Here is a 22,549-nt window from a genome sequence, read left to right as displayed (position 1 = left end):
GGCTGGCAGAGTTCTTTCGTGGAGATCTGCCTGGGAACTGTTGGAATGGAGGGCATGCAACAAAGAAGGAAGGAGAAAACTTCTCTTTAGCCAAGATCAGGGACCTGACTCATTTTTCTTGGTGGGTCAATCAGCGCATCCTAATATCCGTGGGTTCCTGCTGTCTTCAAAAGTAGAAAGAAGCCGGGGCACCTGGATGGCTCAGTTGGTTAAGCATCAGCCTTCAGCTCAGGTCATGATCCCGGGGTTATGGGATCGAGCCCCGTGTTGGGCTCTCTGCTTGGCAAGGAGCCTGCTTCTCCCTCTTCCCGGCTTGTGCTCTCTCTCTCTCTCAAATAAAAAAATAAAATCTTAAAAAAAGAAGGAAGTAGTACAGCATAGTGACAAGGCCTCCAATCTCAGTCTTGCTGACCACTAGATCACCTCTCTGGGTCTCTGTCTGCATCTATAAAATGGGGATGATAAGAGCATTTGCTTCTGCATTGGTAGACGATTGAATGAGATAATGCATGTAAATGACATGATACATTATAAGTGATTGAGATTATTCTGGAAGTATTCTGTTATTTTGGATTAATCTGTTATTAGTCTGGAAAATATGTCTTAGAAAAGTGGGCTTAAAATGGACCCTAAAAATCATTGTAGTCTATCTAATAGTTTGTGGATTATTGCAATGCCTAGCTTTATTTTCTTTCTTTGGCTGCCTATCATTTAACCATTTCGGTTTAAACATACACACCCTTCAATAAAAGGATTAGGGGGGAAAAAAAAGAATAAACAATTGTTTAATGAGAATGTACCGTGTGTAATTATGCCCCAGGCTCTTTGGCCTCGTTTTTGTTTCTGCTTCAGGATTTTTACTGTTCCCTTTGCCTGCAATGCTTTTCCCTGGGACATGTGCCTGGCAGGCAGCTGTACACCACTGAGGCCTCCGCCCAAGTGCCCATTCTTCAGAATGCCCTTTCCGGAGCCCCCGACACAGCCTCCACACTCAGCCCACCTTCTCCTATTGTTGCCATTGCTATCGCAAGTGATTCTGTTCTCTGACCTTTCCCCGTTGTTGCCTGTGTTCCCTACCAAACTGTGAACCCCAGGAAGGCAGGACAATCACCAATCTGCCCCTGGCGCCTGGAACAGTCCTGGAAACAGGAACATTTTCTCAAATGTCTGGTGGGTGGATGTGGAGCAACAATGTAGAGTAAGCAAAAAGGCGAGGGGAGGAAGAAAAACAATAAAAGTATTGAAAATAGCCTGTTTTCTCCACTTAGTAACTTCACATATATTTGTATATTACTAAAATAGCAGACCGTTTACAATTAAATATAATAATTTCTACCTCCAAATTCTCACAGCCCTTGACTTTTTTAAAAAAGACTTTATCTATTTGACAGAGAGAGAGAGAGAGAACACAAGCAGGGAGAGTGGCAGGCAGAGGGAGAGGAAGAAGCAGACTCCCCACTGAGCAAAGAGCCCGACACAGGACTTGACCCCAGGACCCTGGGATCATGACCTGAGCTGAAGGTAGACGTTTAACCAACTGAGCCACCCAGGGGGCCCACCCTTGACCTACGGATGCTCAGCTTATTGTACTTTGTTTTCTGGTGACTTGTGAATGTCTTATTTCTCTAACTGGACTATAAATTTCTTCCATCAAGGGTGCAGGACATTTGTTTAATTTTAATTTCACATAAACCATGAATAACATTTAGTAAAAGGACATTCCTAACATTGCATGGGATATCATATTTGTTGTTTACCTGAAATTCAAACATAACTGGGCAATCCTGTGTTTTTATTTGCTAACTCTGACCATTCTACCTTCAGAGTACAATCTGAAACTCATTTGTTTTTGTACCCTTCTTCCCCAAGTTCCTAACGTGGTGTGTGCTTTGCACACAGTAGGTGCTCAGTAATGCTTGTGTAATGAATACTTGCACGATCACAGACTGTAGTGTTTATCTGTGATATCCAAGTCCCTACATTTCAGGTAGTACATTTCTAGTTATAGTTTTTTCCTGTAAAACATCAACAAAAGCAAAAATGACAAAATTTTGGGAGTTGCCAATTAACCAATCGATCAACTAATTAATATTGTGGTTAAATATACATAACATAATATTTATCATTTTTACCATTCATAAATGTACAATTCAGTGGCATTAAGTACATTAATAATGTTGTATAATTACCATTACTGTTATCTATATCCAAAACGTATTCATCATCTTCCACTAAAACGCTCTACCCATTAGACAATAACTCTCTGGTCTACCTTCCCCCAGGCACTCTATTCTACTTTCTGTCCCTATGAACTTAACTCTTCTGGGTACCTCATGTAAATAGAATCATCTAATATTTGTCCTTCTGTGTCTGGCTCATTTCACCAAATAATGTTTTCAAGGTCCATTCATAGGATCACATATTTCCAAGTTTCATTCCTTTGTGTGGCTGGATAATATTCCATTATATATATTTCTTTTTTTAAGTTTTATTTATTTAGGTAATCTCTACACCCAACATGGAGCTCGATCCCACAACCCTGAGATCCCTACCCGAGCTGAAATCAAGAGTCCAATGCTCAAATGACAGAGTCACCCAGGCACCCCCATCCTAGTAGTTTTAAAGTCGTATATCATTGTGGTTTTGATTTGTACTGGGAGGCACCAGTTTTTTAAAAATTTATATTTATTTTTTAATTCCAATATAATTAACCTACAGTGTTATATTAGTTTCATTGCATAATATCACAATTCAGCAATTCTTTTTTTTTTTAAATAGGCTTCATGCCCACCGTGGAGCCCAATGCAGGGCCCAAACTCATGACCCTTGCTAGGCTGATCAGAAAGCCAAGGTGCCTTCAAAGAGACTTGCTGGCCTCTGTGGCCTGGGAAAGTTCTGGTTCTTCATTCCTTAAGGTGAGCGGCCTGCAAGTCTCAAAGCAAGGCAGTTAGTTCTGTTACAGGTCAAGGGCCTTAGGTCAGCAAGTAAGGAGTGTGTTCACTTGAGGCAAGTTACCCCCTGAGACCAGATGGAGTGCTGTTAGGGCATCATGGTCATTTTCTGGTGAGAGCCACGTTCCTTGTTCATAGCGGCTGCCTTCTTGCTTTGTCATGGTGGGAGGGACAAGGGAATGCTGTGGGATCTCTCTTTTTTAAAACTTAATTTAATTTTTTAAAAGGTTCTATTTATTTATTTGAGAGACAGAGAGAGCACAAGCAGGGCAGAGGGAGAGGGAGAATCAGACTCCTGGCCAAGCAGAGAGCCCAGTGTGGGGCTTGATCCCAGGACTCTGGGATCATGACCTGAGCTGAAGGCAGTCGCCCAACCGACTGAGCCACCCAGGCCACTCTGTGGGATCTCTTTTATAATCCCATTTATGAGGGCTCCACCTTCATAACCTAATCACCTCCCAAGGCCCCACCCCCTAATGCCATCACATTGAGGGTTAAGATTTCAGTATATGGATTTAAGGGGACACAAACATTCAGACCATGGCAGGGATTATTCACAGTAATGCAAAATAGGGGCATCTTGGGCAATAAAGAAGGGGGGTCGTGTCCATGTTTGAGGTGATTCCACTGAGATGTTCAAGAAGGCTCGGGATATCCCATAGTGAAGATAGAATGAATTCTGTTTTTGCCTGCCCAGACTCTATTCCCCACCTTCCAATTATTGCAGGGGACCCGTGGGGAATCACCCATCCTTCCAGGTTTATAGGGTAATACACCTCTTTCCTAGCACCACCAGTGAGCACATGACCCAGCTGTGACCAATCAGCATCAGCCATCCCTCTGCCTACAGTGATTGGTTCAGAACCTGGAGCATGTGACTCGGATGGTTTTTTTGGGTTTGGTTTGTTTTGTTTTGTTTGCCTGAGTTGTTAAAGGCCATTTGGGGCCTCTGTTGGGACGATGGAGTCAACCCGGAAGAAAAGAAACCTGAGAGGACCACGGTGATGGAAACGGTGGAAGTCTGATGACACTGAGCATCCGGCCGCGACTCCTGGGCTAGATTTTGCAGTCATGCAGAATTCACGTGCAGTCAGGCAGTCACGTAAGCCAATCGATTTCATTTTTTGCTTCAGCTTGTTCGTTGAGTTGGGTGGCTGTGATTTTCACCCAGAGGGGTCCTGACACGTGGTGGATGCAGAGAAGCCTGAGGGGAAGAAGAAGTACTCCAGTTATCTTAGCAAACGGAATGGCTGTCTCGGTGACTGACCTGTCGGGTCAGCTAACACAACCATCTGCACTCTCGCCTCCTCCCTCCGACTGGGGCAGTTCATCTCAGTGCGCGTGGTCGTCCAACAGGAATCCCCATATGGCCTTCATGTCCTTTAGACTATTTTTCTTACGTGGGCATTGAAGAGTACGTTTTGAAAACGTTAAAACTCCGGCAGAAGTGGAGTGTCAGATGATGACAGGGGGACTGGCTTCCAAAAAAGTTATATATTTAAAATACAGCTGCAAACTGTATATTTTTCAACTATATTTAGAGCAGAGAAGCAAGGGTCTCCTATACCATTTGTCCCTTCTGTTGTTGATTAAGGTTGCCTTTTTTATTTTCCTCAAACAGAATCATGTTTATGCTCTTGTGTCCTGAGACAGGGTGAAATTTAGCTCTGTTAATATTTTAAAACCATCAACTCTGGCAGCTTTTGCCTTCTGCCAATCCGAGTGCACCTACTTTGAGTGCTTCTAAAGTTACATATTTTGTTTGTTTGAGGACACCAAGTCACCACTGTATTCCAGAGACTTGTGTCCCTCGCCAGGGAGTTTTCTGTGCAAATGAACCTTCTTCTTTTTTTTTTTGCTATAATGCCCTTTCAAAGTTTGTGTTAAGACTCAGGAACTAACTCCAACAAGTAAACCATTTGGAATCTGTCACCAAACACTTTTTCTTCCAATCAACAGGAAACAAACATGAGTTCATTTGATGATAAAGAATGATCTCTATGTTCTGCAATTCGTGTGGAAAGGCTGCTGCCCAGGGAGAGGGCAAGGTGGGATAAAGGATCCTTGAAGAAATTACCCTGATACTTAGATTTGCTGGATTCTCAGTATTTCCTTGGGGGCTGTGACAGGTACTTGTCTTTGCCTCAAGACCCTAAGTATCCACACTTCCACTGACCTGGGGATTGAAGGACACACCTAACTCTAGATTTGAAGGAGTTAAATGAGACATTTGCAAAACAACAGAATTGACAAGCGATTGCATCCCTCTTGGATTATGTGCCTTGAAGCCGGTTTTCTCTCTGTACATTTCTAGGGTCTGGAAAGCTGCCACGACCCCATCATTTTCCTTACCACATGCTTCTAACTTTCCTTTGGGAAAGTCTGTTTATTTTCCTCTCTCTGTACCCTGAACTACTCCAGGCAAAAGTAGAATGAGGTGGTTCCAAGCATAGATTCCTTTTTTTTTTTCATTTTATATTATTATGCTAGTCACCATACATTCCATCATTAGTTTTTGATCTAGTGTTCCATGATTCATTGTTTGCATATAACACCCAGTGCTCCATGCAATAGGTGCCCTCCTTAATACCCATCACCGGGCTAACCCATCCCCCTACCCCCCTCCCCTCTAAAACCCTCAGTTTGTTTCTCAGAGTCCATGGTCTCTCATGGTTCATCCTCCCCTCCGATTCTCCCCCTTCATTTTTCCCTTCCTACTATCTCCTTTATTTTTTTTTTAACATATAATGTATTATTTGTTTCAGAGCTACAGGTCTGAGATTCATCAGTCTTACATAATTCACAGCGCTCACCATAGCGCATATCCTCCCCAGTGTCCATCACCCAGCCACCCCATCCCTCTCACCCCCCACCACTCCAGCAACCCTCAGTTTGTTTCCTGAGATTAAGAATTCCTCATATCAGTGAGATCATGTGATACATGTCTTTCTCTGATTGACTTATTTCGCTTAGCACAATACCCTCTAGTTCCATCCACGTCATTGCAAATGGCAAGAGTTTGGGGTTTTTTGATGGCTGCATAATATTCCATTGTGTATATCTATACCACATCTTCTTTATCCATTCATCTGTTGATGGGCATCTTGGCTCTTTCCATAGTTTGGCTATTGTGGACATCCAAGCATAGATTCTTGAGCCAATACTCTTGGGGTCAAGTTGTCACTTCACTTCTTTCTAGCAGTGTGACTTAACCTCCATGGGCTTCAGGTCCCTATTCTGTAAAATGGATGTGATAACAGATATTCTGCCTTGTAGGGTTGTTGCAAAGGCTAAATGAGATGATGCTCATGCATGGCGAGTATTTCCCAGACCTAGAACTCAATGCTGGGTCAGCTGTATGCTTAGCCTCCATCCAGACTGTCAGGTTCATTATAATAAGGATGTGAATTTGTATTTATGTGTGTCAGTTTGTATATGACGACAAAAAGACTGAAAACGCCACGTGTCTCATGTCTGCAGAGCTAGGCTTGATGCAGGTCCTCCAGGAGTCCAGTAATTTGGTACAGTCAGTCCAAAGAGAAAGAGGCGCTGCCTGTTTGAATGGCCTGGACATCTAGCGGGAGGGCGGGTCAGGATTAGAAGTGCGGTAATGGAGACCTGCCTGTTCTCTCTGCCTTATTCAGTCCTTGAGCTCAGGTCCCAGAGTATATCTTGCTCCACCAGGGGACAGGAATTCGGCAGACTGACTCAAGCTTTGAGCCCTGGTTTGGCTTCTCTGATCTCAGCAGCACATCCAGATGCTAGGGTTAGTGAGCAGCTGATGGAATTTAGGAGCAAGAGAGATCGCCAGCTCATGGTCTTTTCCAGTTTTTATTCTTTCTACTCCAGTATCAAGACAATGGTTAATTTGAAATCTTGCTTTTAGCAAATGTTTCTGAGCACTAGTGTAAATTGGGAACTAGGCTGCCAATTCATCATCTTATATTTTTTCTTTTTTTATTATGAAGTATAATTGAGATATATCCAGTATAATTAATATACATGTAATGTTACTAGTTTTAGGTACACAACATATTGATTTGATAATTCTATACATTACTGTGTTCACCATGATGAATGTAGTCACCATCTGTCACCATACAATGTTACTAAAATATTATTATTATTTGAAGATTTTATTTATTTGTTGAAGAGAGAGAGAGCACAAGCAGGGGGAGCGGCAGGCAGAGGGAGAAGCAGGCTCCCCGTTGAGCAAGGAGCCAGACACGGGACTTGATCCTAGGATGCTGGGATCGTGACCTGAGCCGAATGCAGATGCTAAGTACCTAGTCTTAGCTGCACACCGAGAAAAATCATGTAGTATATATAGCCGGTGAGCAAATGACATAATTTCATTAGCATATGCTTAGAGAAATACAACTTTGAAAAATGAAATTTCTGTTAACACTGGTTTTTATTTCCTCTGGGACCCATTTTAAACTTTGTTCTAGAAATGTCTGGTGACTCAGGATGGTAGAAATCGGTAGGGATGGTGTTTGAAATCAAGAATGGGACCTCTGTTTATTCTCAATATGTTTTTCTTTTACCCTCTTCACCTGAAGTTTGGCTAGTGACTCTATTTGGGTAGCAGGGCATCTCCCCTCGTGTCATTTATTTTCAAAAACTGAGTGATAATGTGTGAGACTGGGATTCAACTTTTGAAACCAAGTGTTGACTCTCACGTGCCACCCTTGTCTGGGAAGACAGGCACCTGTCTAGACAGCAGCCGTCGGCCACCGTGCAGCTGCATTGACTCTGAAAGGTCTATGATGACACCGTCGCCATGGTGACGGGAGGTGCACCTCTGCTATCCTTTCCAACGGTCACTGTTTGAGCTGAGCACTTCAACCCCGTTGACGTGTGTTGCACTCTCCGAACGGAGCATCTCCGAAGATGGGCAATCTCAATTCCTGCTGCTGTTGTGGTATGTTCGTAAAGATCTTCTGAATGCTCTTTGCTACTAACCAGATAGTTAACTCTTTCCAAACTATTTTTCTCATCATTGAAACTTTCGTCTCTCCAACTTGTCATCCAGAGTTATACACATGTTTTATAGTTTTGCTTTATTCCTTGATTTCTATTTCTGGTTATTCTACCAAGCTAGCGGTCTTGGTTTTTGTCCTCCATTGAGAAAAATGTCCTACTTCCTAGTATATCTTGCACCCCTCACTTGTCACCACTCGGGTCTCATGGGGAGAAAATATGGCAATGTCTGTTTTCATTTAAGTTTTTTTAAATGTCCCAAATTATAGATTCACATTACTATTTCTGAAATTTAGAGTGAACCCAGAAAGGTTGATATGGAGGTTATTTATCATTGTTTCCTCCATGTTTTACAATGTCTTCCCTATACCGTTTCTCCCAAAATGGGTATGGATTTCAGTATTTTGGGGACACGTTGGTTCATTCATATAAATTGTTGCCCCAAAGAGATCCTAGGAATATGAGAGTCTGCGTTTCCATTTATGACCCCCAAATACACGTTTCCATGTCTACTGTGGGTGTTATCCAAAATTACATTTTCTAGAGCTATCAGAGATGTGCTACCAGCCATCCCATTCAGCTCCCCAGAGGTAAGCGTGGTGAAAATAGAATGACTTTTTTTCTCAGTTACCCAATGAATAGCCAGTCTTTCAACAATGCTGAAAGATGGGTAAATGGTTAATGAATCGAGTTAATGAGTGATCGATATCCAAGCACATAGATTGTTAGTAAGGCACAAAGAAAAATAGGTGGTGTAGGCACATGAGTAGAGACACAAACTTTGTATATATATGGATAATTGCACACATTTGCACATAGGATTGTAGCTTGAAAACAGAACGAGTCTTCATTAAAGTGGTTTGAGTGTAATGTGTTCTCCTGAGCTTTCCTCCAGATCTCTTTCCAAAAGCTCAGCTATGGTTTTTTTCGATGAGTTGACAAGGGTCTCAGGAACTCATATTTTGTTTGGAGGCACTTCTATTTGTGTGAGGAATAAATAATGCAAGATGGCATTGTTTCACATGTTTTAAAACCAAGACTTTGTAATAGTGACCCTCCCTTACCGTACACTGCGATTCATCTCATTTGATCTGCTGACCATGAGTCAGGCAACTGGAACATTCTAGAGAACAGTCATGGATATTTTTGATCAAGGGCCCCAGAGAGTGGATTCAGGGAGTCAGCAGTAGCTTTTTTTTTTTTTTTAATGTCTCTGATTCTGCCCAAACTAAATTGTGTTAGGGTAAAATGCTTGTATTTAGGCAAAGCAGCTGTGTGTCACAGGGCAATGGTCTCCAATATTTGAATTCTGCTCTGGAACTTGTGAAGTGTGAGATCTCAGACAAGACCTCTAATTAACCTTCCTGACCACGTGACATGCGTTAATTCATTCAGTGCTCATCACACACATATTCAATGTTTTGTTTACTCTCCCTATTCCCCAGGTGGAGGAATGGAGGCACAGAGATGAATGTGGCCAGGTTCATGAACTCCTATGTAAAGGAGCCAGGATATGAACCCAGGCCTGTCCTCCTAGTGCTCATGCTCTAACTACTGATCTGAACTGCAATTATCACTCAGTCGTAGGATCATTAGTTACTGTGCAAAGGAGCTTTAACATCTGTGTGTATGTCAGGAATTCCCTGAGCTAAGGGAAATCCCAAACACTGTTTATCATTATGAGGTAATCTCAGCGGTCACATAGCCCAGGGAAGCTCTTGAGCCATAGAAGTACAGATCTTGCCAGAGTCATTAATACGAAAAGGACATAGAAAGCCTGGTCAGTTCAAAGCCACGGTTGTGGTCAGTTCAGAGACGTGATTGTGGTCAGTTCAAAGATTCTGAGGCTTTGGAGGCACCATCTAGGGCAACCCAGTCAAACTCTGCTTTAATGCTGGCCTACTCCTCGGCCCCTGATCTCATTCTGGTCAGAATCGAGGAGACCTTTTTTTTTTTTTTTTTTAAAGATTTATTTATTTGACAGAGAGAGACACAGCGAGAGAAGGAACACAAGCAGGGGAAGGGGGAAAGGGAGAAGCAGGCTTCCCGCAGAGCAGGGAGCCCGATGCAGGGCTCGATCCCAGGACCCCGAGATCATGACCTGAGCCGAAGGCAGACGCTTAACGACTGAGCCATCCAGGCGCCCCTCGAGGAGACCCTTTAATGGTACTTGATGGCATTGTCAGTATGAGTAAGCCCTAGTAATGCAGAAATCCTGTGAGCCTAGGGACACTCCTGGGACAATGAAAAATAAGACTTAAAGAACCAGTTCATGATTAGCCTTCCGTCCACTGCCCTCATTGCCATTCTCTTGTAGAGCTGAGTTAGAGAGCTGGTCAGTGCCTGGCCAATCAGTGTCAGGGCATGGTCACTCTTCAGGGCATGACACAAATACAATAAGAATCAGGAGCATAATGGGCAGTGCCTGGCTGGCTCAGTCAAGGCAGCATTTGACTCTTGATCTCAGGGTCATGTTGGGCATGGTGCCTCCTTAAAAAAAAGAAAAAAGAATCGGCGACATAGGGTAGGATATTTGATAACATTCTCCCCATGAGCCCTAAAAAATGCTTGAATGCCATGAACTACACACTTTAGGGACAGAGACCAATAAGAACTCAAACACTCGTGACAGCCTGGTGTCCATCATCCTTGTTTTGACACACTTGTCCAGCTGGGTCAGGAAATGTCCATGCTCCAGTGGGGGCCTTTGCTCCTTAAAGAGCTCTCCCATTGTTGGCTAGTAAGTGCAAGCGTGGAGAGCTGCCGTGCTTAATGAATATATACACATAACATCACAAAGCAAGACTAGAAGAAGCACAGCATATAATTAATCATGGTGTTTGGTGTTCAATGATAGGATTTCATTATTTACAAATTGTCAACAATTGATGAGCTTCCTAACAAAGGATGTGTGATTATTATTTTTTTTTAAAGATTTTATTCATTTATTTGACAGAGCGAGAGAGGGAACACAAGCAGGGGGAGTGGGTAAGGGAGAAGCAGGCTTCCTGCGGAGCAGGGAGCCCGATGCGGGGCTCGATCCCAGGACCCTGGGATCATGCCCTAGCCGAAGGCAGACACTTAACGACTGAGCCACCCGGGCGCCCCAAGGATGTGTGATTAAACGCAACAGAATGTTGTGCCTAGATTTGAATCTAGTCTCACAATAAAAGGTTGCTTATTATCATATGCAAAATAGTATACAGCAGATGAGAGATAAATGCAAAAGCAGGTCTGGGTGATCCTTAGGGAGTCATGACAGGGGGAGCTTCTCCAGGGTGTGGGTATGGAGGAGGCCCTTTATATGTGTCCTTTGTATATTCCCTGATTTTTTAAAAAAAGATTTTGTTTGAGAGAGAGCCAGGGAGCAGGAGTGGTGGGTTGGGGGTAAGAGATGAGGGATGAGCAGGCACCAAGCTGAGTGCAGAAACAGAGGCTGGCCTCAATCCCAGGACCCTGAGATCATGACCTGAGCTGAGGTCAGAAACAACCCACCGAGCCACACAGGCTCCCCAGAGGGGACCCTCTCAAAGGAGGTGGGACTTGTTTCCCTACCACTGCAGAGTCTAGAGAAGGATGAGGATTGTCTAGAGACTGGATTTGGCGGGGGGGGGGGGGGGGGGGGGGGGGGAGGAAGGAGCAGGGATGGTGCCCATTCAGAGCCAGGGCAGCCCCTGTTCACTCTTAGCCAGGCCTTTGTCCAGGCTGTTTGGAGACTTACTCAGATCAATAACCAGTGAGACACTGAAGGTCACAGGCTTAATTTCTGAAACCACCAAACACTAGCCCAGGTGGCCATTTTCCCAGTTAACTCACAGGAACTGCTCTGTTGGAGGGAAGCTAATTCTTGGTAGAGCTATCATGTGACTGTTGGATTGGAATGTCCTGGTTTCTGAATCAGCTTGGGAGCCCAGCAGACCACTGGTCACTGAGGGTGGTCCACTGGTCGTGGGGAAGACCCCACATCAGACAGCTAGTAGTGTGAATGCTGTGGGAGGATGGCTGTTCAGAGCGGCTTCTCATGGGGCCATCTGCATTGTGTTCTGGGCCGGGGATTGAAACCTAGAGGTGGGAGGCTGAGTTAGGATTTGGACTTTTCTCTTGGCTCAGGCACCTCCTCCAGCACATCAGCTGTCTCCCACAGACAACTTGGAGCAGGAGGATTTGAGAAAGAGACCGAGGAAGCCCTGGATCAGGGCTGCAGGGCATGATCTCAGGTGCCCTGGGCAGGTCTCAGGTGTTCAGGGACCTCTCTCCCCAAGGAGCCAACTCCATTCCTGTCCCAGATCCCCCACTCATCAGTATGCTCACTCTCAGCAAGTCATCAACCCCATGCTCTCAATGACAGTGTTGTTCTGTCTTCCCTATTGTCTCACTTAACAAAGGTATTGGCCTCACTGTGTCTGCTAGAGCTTTTCTTCTTTTTCTTTGGCAGTAAGTGCACTTAACCTCCAATCTAACCTTTTACTGATTTTCAAGCATAGACTACAGTGTTATTAATCACAGGCCCCATGTTGCAAAGTAGATTTCCTGAACTTATTTATTTTGTATCACTGAAACTTTGTACCGTATCTCCAATGTTTCCCTCTTTGTCCCTCCTCCCAGCCCCATTCTACTCTGTTTCTGTGTTGGACTATTTTAAGTTCCACGTACAAGTGACATTATGCCATATTTGTCTTACTGTGTCTGTCTTATTTCACTTAACACGACGTCCTCCAGGGCCACCCATGTTGTCAAAAATGTTGAGATTTCCTTCCTTTTAAGGCAGAATAATATCCCACTGTATGAATAGACCACATTTTCTTTATCCATTTGTTCATCAGTGGACATGAAGTTGTTTCTATAGCTTGGCTTTTGTGAATAGCGTTGCAGAACATGGGCAGATATCTCTCTGAAATCCAGACTAAAATTCATTTGGATTTATTATCCACAAGTGGGAATGCTGGATCAAATGGTAGTTCTTTTGTAAATTTTTGGAGGAAGTTCCATATTGTTTTTCATAGTGACTGCATCAGTTTACATTCTCTGCTGGGTGTTTTAAGGATATATGAACTATAAGATGTTCCTAAAGCCCACTCTGACTCAGGTGGCTTTGCCAGGCAAATGATGAACAATGGGATCCCAAGTTTGAACTCTGATAAAATTATCACTCATTTTTCTATGGTCTTCTGATACCAAGATGTCAACAGCTCTTTCTATTGTAATGCATTTCCCAGGGCCTACGAACAAGATCAGTAATGTAACCATCCAGAAATGGTTGAGAAGATCTGCTGTCCACCCCCAGACATGGGCCCGAAGGATCTGGAGCCATCGCACAGAAGTTCACCCTACTAAAGGTATCCTGAAAATTCATTCATTAAGCTGATTCAAGAATTATTCTAGGGGCACCTGGGTGGTGTCCAGCTCTTGGTTTTGGCTCAGATCATGATGTCAGGGTCATGAGATTGAGCCCTGTGTTGGGCTCCAGGCTGGGAATGGAGCCTGCCGAAGATTCTCTCTCCCTTTCCCTATGCCCCTCCCCTGCTCACACTCTCTGTGTCCAAAAAAAAAAAAGAAGAAGAAGAAGAAGAATCATTATACTAGCTTGTCACTGTCCCATACTACAGACAAAAATACCAAGCCATATTATTTTTGATTCATGTGTGAAAATTTTAATTTAGTTGGTCACTCATCAGTTTGTAACCACAGTAGTAAAATTGCATTTGCAACTCAAGTGTGGTCACATTTAATGGTAGCTATAGTGAAGCTAACGTTTCCACATTAGTCTGTTGTTTGCAAAAATAGATCTTTTCTTATTTTTTAATTAATAAAGTTTATTACTTAGAATAGGCTTAGATTAACATAATAATTGAGCAGATAATAGAAAAAGGTTCCCTGGCGCCTGGGTGGCTCAGTTGGTTAAGTGACTGCCTTCGGCTCAGGTCATGATCCTGGAGTCCCGGGATCGAGTCCCGCATCAGGCTCCCTGCTCGGCAGGGAGTCTGCTTCTCCCTCTGAGCCTCCTCCCTCTCAGGCTCTCTGTCTCTCATTCTCTCTGTCTCAAATAAATAAATAAAATCTTAAAAAAAAAAAAAAGAAAAGAAAAAGGTTCCCTATCACCCGTATCCCTTGGCGCACAATTTCCACAATTATTAAAACCTTCATCAATGTGGAACATTTGTCACAAATAACAAACCAGTGTAGAGATATTACTGTTCATTGACGTCACCATTTCTTTTAAGGTCTGCTCTGTATTGTGCAATAATATGGGTTTTGCAGGTGTGTCGAGTCATCATATATCCATCATGTACAGAGTAGGTTCACTTCCTTAAAAATCCTGTGTTTCACCTGCTAATGACCTTGCACTTTGTCTAGAAATCTGGGCACCTGTTGACCTTTCATCACATCGATAGCTTTCCTTTTTTTTTTTTTTTAAGTTTTTTTTTTTTTTTTGACAGAGAGAGAGATAGCGAGAGCAGGAACACAAGCAGGGGGAGTGGGAGAGCGAGAAGCAGGCTCCCCAATGAGCAGGGAGCCCGATGTGGGACTCGATCCCAGGACCCTGGGATCATGACCTGAGCCGAAGGCAGACGCTTAACGACTGAGCCACCCAGGCGCCCGATAGCTTTCCTTTTTCGAGAATATCGTAGAGTTGGAACCATAAACCATGCTGCTTTTCCAGACTGACTTCTTTCACTTCTGTCTATACAGTTAACATTCATTGATGTCTTTTTGTGACATGATAGCGCAATGATTTTTATTTTATTTTATTTTTATCACTGTTTTAGATAGAGAAAGAGTGACGGTGTGGGTGGAGGGGCAGAAGAAGAGGGAGAGAGAATCTTAAGCAGGCTCCATGCTCAGCACAGAGCCTGCCTGACATGGGGCTAGATATCATGACCCGGAGATCAGGACCTGAGCTAAATTCAAGAGTTGGATGCTTAACCGAGTGAGCCAACTATGCACCCCGATAGCTCAGCTATTTTTATTACAGAATCGTGTTTCATTGTATGGGAGTATGGTTAGTTGTTTATCCATTCACCTAGTGATGGACAGCTTAGTTGCCTCTAGTTTTGGTGTTCCTAAATAAAGCTGACATGAGCACTCCTGGGCCGGTTTTCGTGTGGACATAATTTTTCAACTCAACTGGGTAAATACCTAAGAGTGATATGGCTGGATTATACAGCAAGACTGTTAGGCTTTTTAAGATTTGATAGAAGTCGGGCGCTTGGGTGGCTCAGTTGGTTAAGCGACTGCCTTCGGCTCAGGTCATGATCCTGGAGTCCCGGGATCGAGTCCCACATCAGGCTCCCTGCTCAGCAGGGAGTCTGCTTCTCCCTCTGACCCTCCTCCCTCTCATGCTCTCTGTCTCTCATTCTCTCTCTCGCAAATAAATAAAATCTTTAAAAAAAATTAAAAAAAAAAAAAGATTTGATAGAAGTCACCAGTCAACCACCCTGGGGCCGGCACTTCCTTTCGCATATTAACTATTGATTAAGTGTCTTTGATACGTGCCTATTCAGATAATCTATTTCCCTTGTGTGGGTTTTGGTAGTTTCTGTCTTTGAAGGAATTGGCTTCTTTTGTTTAAGGTATCCTAGAATCTTACCATGTATTACTTTAGAATCCTTTCAACCTCCACAGGATCAGTAGTGACGACTCCTCTTCCATCTGTATTAATGTGTGTCTTCTCTCTTTCTTCATGGTGAGTCAGGCTAGAGCTTTATCCATTTGACTGATATTTACAAAGAACCAGCTTTTGTCTTGGTTTTGATTTTGTCTGAGAATTAGAAAGTTTTCCATTTCATTGGTATCTGCAATGATATTATTTTCTCTCTTGCTTGCTTTATATTTCATTACTCTTTTTTGCCTTGTTTTCTGTGGAGGACGCCTATTCACTTTAAATCTCTCTTATTTTCCAACACATGACACTCAGTACTATAAATTCCCCCAAGCACTGCCTTTCCATAAATTTTTGTCAATGTACATTTTCATCTCATTTAGTTCAAACTATTTGAAAGTTTCTCTTGAGACTTCTTCTTTGACCATCATGTTATTCAGAAGTGTATTTTTCAATCTCCAGCTATTGGGGGATTTTCCAAGATTTCTTCCAGTTGTTGATCTCTAGTTTAATTTCACAGAGGTCTGAGAGCAGCTGTTGTATTACTTCTCCTCTTTTCAGTGTGTTGAGGTGTGTTTTATGGCCCAGCATGTGGTGTCTTTTGCTGAATGTTCCAGGTGAGCTTGAGAAAACAGTGTGTTCTGCTAGAGAGTCTGTGCTCCAGGAAACCTGGATTCCCTGTGTTCCCTTTTCTGTCTCCTGAGGGCCATCGTTTGCCCTGTGTCCTCCCCTCTCTTATGGATCCCAGAAGAGTGGTTGATTTTGCAGTCTCTTCAGGCTTTTGTGTGTTCTTAGGATGGAAAGGTGATTTCCATGCTCCTGGCATGTGGAACCCTCTACTTTTGTCTTCACGTGCCTTCAACCTCCCTTCTCCTGAAATGTGTCTTGAGTTCAATATATTTGGGCACACGCTGCTTCCCTTCATATGACTAGTTTTCCATAACAGCTGAGAAGAATGTGTCTAGCTTGTTAAGCTTACATACCAAAACACACATTTTCTTTTATGTTACATCCTTTACATCGACCATTATCCCAAAGTATAGGTTTACAGAAATAACAGCAATAAGCTTTCACTCAACCTGTTACCCTCCCCAGAGGTATAGACTGGTGAAAATAGAGAATATATATATTTTTACATATATCCATCGAGTATCCCGCCTTTCACACACAATGAGAGACAAAGAAATCCATTGACAGAGACTGATAAGCAAGTACATAGGGAGTTAGTAACATAGATCAAAAAATAAAAGGTAACTTTTTTTTTTAAGATTTTATTTATTTATTTGACAGAGAGAGGCACAGCGAGAGAGGGAACACAAACAGGGGGAGTGGGAGAGGGAGAAGCAGGCTTCCCGCGGAGCAGGGAGCCTGATGTGGGGCTCGATCCCAGGACCCTGAGATCATGACCTGAGCCGAAAGCAGATGCTTAACGACTGAGCCACCCAGGTGCCCAAAAGGTAACGTTTTGAGATGTAAAGAGAAATAAAAATTTATGCACATAGATAATTGCATATTTTGCATATAGAACTCCAGCTTTAAAAAAAGAACAAGACTCTATGAATGTTGTTTTGATGTCATGCACGACTCAGGTCCCCTGAGTCTTCATTCAGAGCTCTTTTCAAAGGTGAAGCTATGGTTATTGGCATGACATGGCAACAAGTCTTAGCTTGAGGAACTCACATTTAGGAGGAATAAATCAGACAAGATGATACAGTTTCACACATTTTTAAAAAAAATTTTATTATGTTATGTTAGTCACCATACAATATATCATTAGTTTTTGATGTGGTGATCCACGATCCATTGTTTTCGTATAACACCCAGTGCTCCATGCAGTACGTGCCCTCTTTAATACCCATCACCAGTTTCACATATTTTAGAACACCAATATGTTATGTAGATAATCCATCTTTCCCTAGTAAACTGGTGTTCCTCATGTTTGAACAGATAGCTGTTGGGGCAGACAACTTATACCTTCTGGAAGCATCTTGCACATGATTTTGGGAAATGGCCACTTAGTGTGTACTCAGGCAGTCACCAAAGGCACTTCTGAGACCTTTGTCTGAGTCCTTAAACTCCTTAAAGATCTGGCTTAAGAGAAAGTGGCCATTTTTAGACAAAGCAGCTGTGTGCCATGGAAAGAGCACTGACCTGGGAGCTTGGACCCCAGGGTTTGAATGCAGCTCTGAGTTTTGTTAAGTTAATGGGATCTCAGGTAAGACGTTTCCCCTCTAATGAACCTTCCTGAGGGTTTACATGGCATGCTTTACTTCACTAACCACTCAACCCTCAGCAGCAGTGTAGTGGTTTGATTGCTAATAGCACTCTTCAGATGGAGAGAATGTGCCCAAGCACACAAGCTCTTAAGTGCAAACGTCAAAATGTGAACCCAGATGCTGATACCCTGAGATCCTGAATTGCACTTACCACACTGACAAGAGTGGCTCTTAGCCATGGGTTCAAGAGAAACCAGGCAAGGTCTTTCCAAGGCCTGTGTATATTTCTGAACTGCATGAGTCTACAGAGATCCCAAACACTGTCCATCATTATAAGGTGGCCTCAGTGGTCACATGTGAAGGGCAGACTTTGGCATAGCCATTACTGTGAAAAGCACATAGAAGGTCTAAACTGTCTGGTCAGCTCACAGATCTTGAGATTGGGAGGCACAACATTGAAAAACCTGGGAAATCTCTCTCTGTGTTGGGTCACTTGTCAGCAGCTGGCCCCAAACAGGAATCAGGAGATAGTTTAGTGCTCTTTGATAGCATGATCACCCCAAGCCCCAGAAAGCCTCAAATGCTGGAAACTACACACCCAAGCAACGAGGACAAATAAGGACTCAGAGTAGCATTGGGTTATTAACCCAGGGTCCACTATTTTTCTTGTAACTCTCTTCCAGACCTGGGTTAGAGAACGTCGGGAGGAACCGAGGCCTCCCACTGTAAAGAACCATCCCCTTAGTGGATGACTACTGCTAGCACGGAGAGCCACCCAACTCAGTGAATACATAGATGAGACACAGAATGGATGGGAAAATACCATAAGATTAATGATGGTTATTTTTTATTTATTTCATATTTTTAAATTTTTGGACTATCTTCTGTTTTTAGGGTGTCTTTATTTTTCATTATTATTATTGTTATTTTTTTATTACTTTTATTTTATTATATTAGTCACCATATATTACATCATTAATTTTTGATGTAGTGGTCCATGATTCATTGTTTGGTCATAACACCCAGTGCTCCATGCAATACGTGCCCTCCTTAATACCCATCACTGGGCTGACCCATCCCCCCACCCCCTCGCAGCTAAAACCCTCAGTTTGTTTCTCAGAATCCATAGCCTCTCATGGTTTGTCTCCCCCTCCGATTTCCCCCCTTCATTTTTCCCTTCCTACTATCTTCTTTTTTTCTTTTGAACATACAATATATTAGTTATTTCAGAGGTACAGGTCTGTGAATCATCAGTCTTTCACAATTGACAGCGCTCACCATAGCACATACCCTCCCCAGTGTCCATCACTCAGCCACCCCATCCCTCCCACCCCCACCACTCCAGCAACCCTCAGTTTGTTTCCTGAGATTAAGAATCCCTCCTATCAGTGAGATCATATGATACTTGTCTTTCTCTGATTGACTTATTTCGTTTAGCAAAATACCCTCTAGTTCCATCTATGTCATTGCAAATGGCAAGATTTTGTTTTCTTTGATGCCTACCTAATATTCCATTGTATATATATACCACATCTTCTTTATCCATTCATCTGTGGATGGACATCTTGGCTCTTTCCATAGGTTGGTTATTGTGGACAATGCTGCTATAAACTTTGGCGTGCACGTACCCCTTCAGATGGCTACATTTGTATCTTTGGGGTAAATACCCAGTAGTGCAATGGCTGGGTCGTAGGGTAGCTCTATTTTCAACTTTTTGAGGAACCTCCATACTGTTTTCCAGAGTGGCTGTACCACCTTGCATTCCCACCAACAGTGTAGGAGGGTTCCCCTTTCTCCAAGTCCTCACGAACATCTGTCGTTTCCTCACTTGTTAATTTTAGCCATTCTGACTGGTGTGAGGGCATCCCATTGAGGTTTGGATTTGAATTCCCCTGATCCCGGTTGATGTGGATCACTTCTCATGTGTCTGTTGGCATTTGGATGTCTTCTTGGGAAAAATGTCTGTTCATGTCTTCTGCCCATTTCTTGATTGGATTATTTGTTTTGTGGTTGTTGAGTTTGATAAGTTCTTTATAGATTTTGGATACTAGTCCTTTATCTGGTATGTCCTTTGCAAGTATCTTCTCCCATTCTGTCAGTTGTTTTTTTGGTTTTCTTGACTGATTTGTTTGTTGTGCAAAAGCTTTTTATCTTGATGAAGTCACAATAGTTCATTTTCGCTCTTGCTTCCCTTGCCTTTGGCAATGTTTCTAGGATGAAGTTTCTGTGGCTGAGGTCGAAGAGGTTGCTGCCTGTGTTCTCTAGAATTTTGATGGATTACTGTCTCACATTGAGGCCTTTCATCCATTTAGAGTCTATTTTTATGTGTGGTGTAAAGAAATGGTCCAGTTTCATTCTTCTGCATGTGGCTGTCCAATTTTCCCAGCACCATTTATTGACGAGACTGTCTTTTTTTCCATTGCATATTTTTTCCTGCTTTGTCGAAGGTTAGTTGACCATAGAGTTGAGGGTTCATTTCTGGGCTCTCTATTCTGTTCCATTGATCTATGTGTCTGTTTTTGTGCCAGTACCATACGGTCTTGATGATTACAGCTTTGGAATAGAGCTTGAAGTCCGGAATTGTGATGCCACCAGCTTTGCTTTTCTTTGTCAACATTCCTCTGACTATCCAGGGTCTTTTCTGGTTCCATAGAAATTTTAGGATTATTTGTTCCATTTCTTTGAAAAAAGTGGATGGTATTTTGATAGGGATTGCATTAAATGTGTAGATGGCTCTAGATAGCATTGACATTTTCACAATATTTGTTCTTCCAATCCATGAGCATGGAACGTTTTTCCATTTCTTTGTGTCTTCCTCAATTTCTTTCATGAGTATTCTAGAGTTTCCTGAGTACAGATTCTTTGCCTCTCTGGTTAGATTTATTCCTAGGTATCTTATGGTTTGGGGTGCAACTGTAAATGGGATCGACTCCTTAATTGCTCTTTCTTCTGTCTTGTTGTTGGCATATAGAAATGCAACTGAGTTTTCCACACTGATTTTATATCCTGCCACTTTACTGAATTCCTGTATGAGTTCTAGCTGTTTTGGGGTGGAGTCTTTTGGGTTTTCCACATAAAGTATCATATCATCTGCAAAGAGTGAGAGTTTGACTTCTTCTTTGCTGATTTGGATGCCTTTTATTTCTTTTTGTTGTCTGATTGCTGTGGCTAGGCCTTCTAGTACTATGTTGAATAACAGTGGTGATAGTGGACATCGCTGCCCTGTTCCTGACCTTAGGCGAAAAGCTCTCGGTTTTTCCCCATTGAGAAAAATATTCACTGTGGGCTTTTCCTAGATGGCCTTTACGATATTGAGGTATGTACCCTCTATCTGTACACTCTGAAGAGTTTTAATCAAGAAAGGATGCTGTACTTTGTCAAATGGTTTTTCTGCATCTATTGAGAGGATCATATGGTTCTTGTTCTTTCTTTTATTAATGTGTTGTATCACATTGATTGATTTGCAGATGTTGAACCAAGCTTGCAGCCCAGGAATAAATCCCACTTGGTCGTGGTGAATAATCCTTTTAATGTACTGCTGGATCCTCTTGGCTAGTATTTTGGTGAGCAGTTTTGCACCCATGTTCATCAGGGATATTGGTCTGTAACTCTCCTTTTTGATGGGCTCTTTGGTTTTGGGATCAAGGTAATGCTGGCCTCATAAAATGAGTTTGGAAGTTTTCCTTCCGTTTCTATTTTTTGGAACAGTTTCAGAAGAATAGGTATGAATTCTTCTTGAAATGTTTGGTAGAACTCACCTGGGAAGCCATCTGGCCTTGGGCTCTTGTTTGTTGGGAGATTTTTGATTACTGCTTCAATTTCGTTAGTGGTTATGGGTCTGTTCAAGTTTTTTATTTCTTCCTGGTTCAGTTTTGGTAGTTTATACGTCTCTAGGAATGCATCCATTTCTTCCATAATATCTAATTTGCTGGCATATAGTTGCTTATAATATGTTCTTATAATTGTTTGTATTTCTTTGGCGTTGGTTGTGATCTCTCCTCTTTCATTCATAATTTTATTTGTTTGGGTCATTTCTCTTTTCTTTTTGATAAGTCTGGCCAAGGGTTTATCAATCGTATTAATTCTTTCCAAGAACCAGCTCCTAGTTTCATTGATCTGTTCTACTGTTCTTTTGATTTCTATTTCATTGATTTCTGCTCTGTTCTTTATTATTTCTCTTCTCTGGCTGGGTTTAGGCTTTATTTGCTGTTCTTTCTCCAGCTCCTTTAGGTGTAGGGTTAGGTTGTGTATTTGAGGCCTTTCTTGTTTCTTGAGAAAGGCTTGTATTGCTATATACTTTCCTCTTAGGACCGCCTTTGCTGCATCCCAAAGATTTTGGGCAGTTGTGTTTTCATTTTCATTTGTTTCCATGAATATTTTTAATTCTTCTTTAATTTCCTGGTTGACCCATTCATCCTTTAGTAGGATGCTCTTTAGCCTCCATGTATTTGAGTTCTTTCTGACTTTGCTCTTGTGATTGAGTTCTAGTTTCAAAGCATTGTGGTCTGAAAACATGCAGGGAATGATCCCAATTTTTGGTACTGGTTTGCTGGAGTCCAGCTCCAGCCAGGGTGGGTCTCTCGTAGGAAAGGACGGCGTCGCCGAATGAGGAGACACAGACACAGGGTCAGGTTGCAAGCATCTCCTCCTGACAGCCTCGGAGGAACTTTATTTATATGTTAGGATATTTTTGTTTTTCCAAATCTTAGATCATTTTCTGGATTACAGCCATAGCCTTCTTTCATTTTTCCTTTGTAATGATTAACATGACCTTTATTGATTTCTGCTTATTGGCTTTC

At 42.5% G+C, this 22,549-nt stretch overlaps 1 protein-coding gene across 12 annotated transcripts in view; it reads left to right on the top strand.

The window, feature by feature from the left end:
- The window catches only part of LOC123840789 (uncharacterized), a 40,818-nt gene that overhangs the window by 1,461 nt on the left and 16,808 nt on the right, over positions 1-22,549 (top strand). For 6 of the 12 annotated variants that reach the window (XM_064578517.1, XM_064578516.1, XM_064578514.1 and 3 more), the window contains exons 2-5: positions 1,392-4,053; positions 4,911-5,080; positions 7,655-7,875; positions 13,151-13,270. In XM_064578517.1, coding sequence (XP_064434587.1) covers positions 7,845-7,875; positions 13,151-13,270 — 151 coding nt within the window. In that variant the 5' untranslated portion in view covers positions 1,392-4,053; positions 4,911-5,080; positions 7,655-7,844. The other 6 variants (XM_064578508.1, XM_064578507.1, XM_064578510.1 and 3 more) reach the window with 6 other exon arrangements.

The sequence above is a fragment of the Mirounga angustirostris genome, unplaced genomic scaffold (assembly GCF_029215605.1).
Source record: "Mirounga angustirostris isolate CCGP_5_RB_7025 unplaced genomic scaffold, mMirAng1.0.hap1 SCAF_14, whole genome shotgun sequence".
In the NCBI taxonomy this organism is placed as follows: Eukaryota; Metazoa; Chordata; class Mammalia; order Carnivora; family Phocidae; genus Mirounga; species Mirounga angustirostris.
Note: the sequence above shows the minus strand (reverse complement) of the source record. Positions and strands in the feature narration are given on the sequence as shown.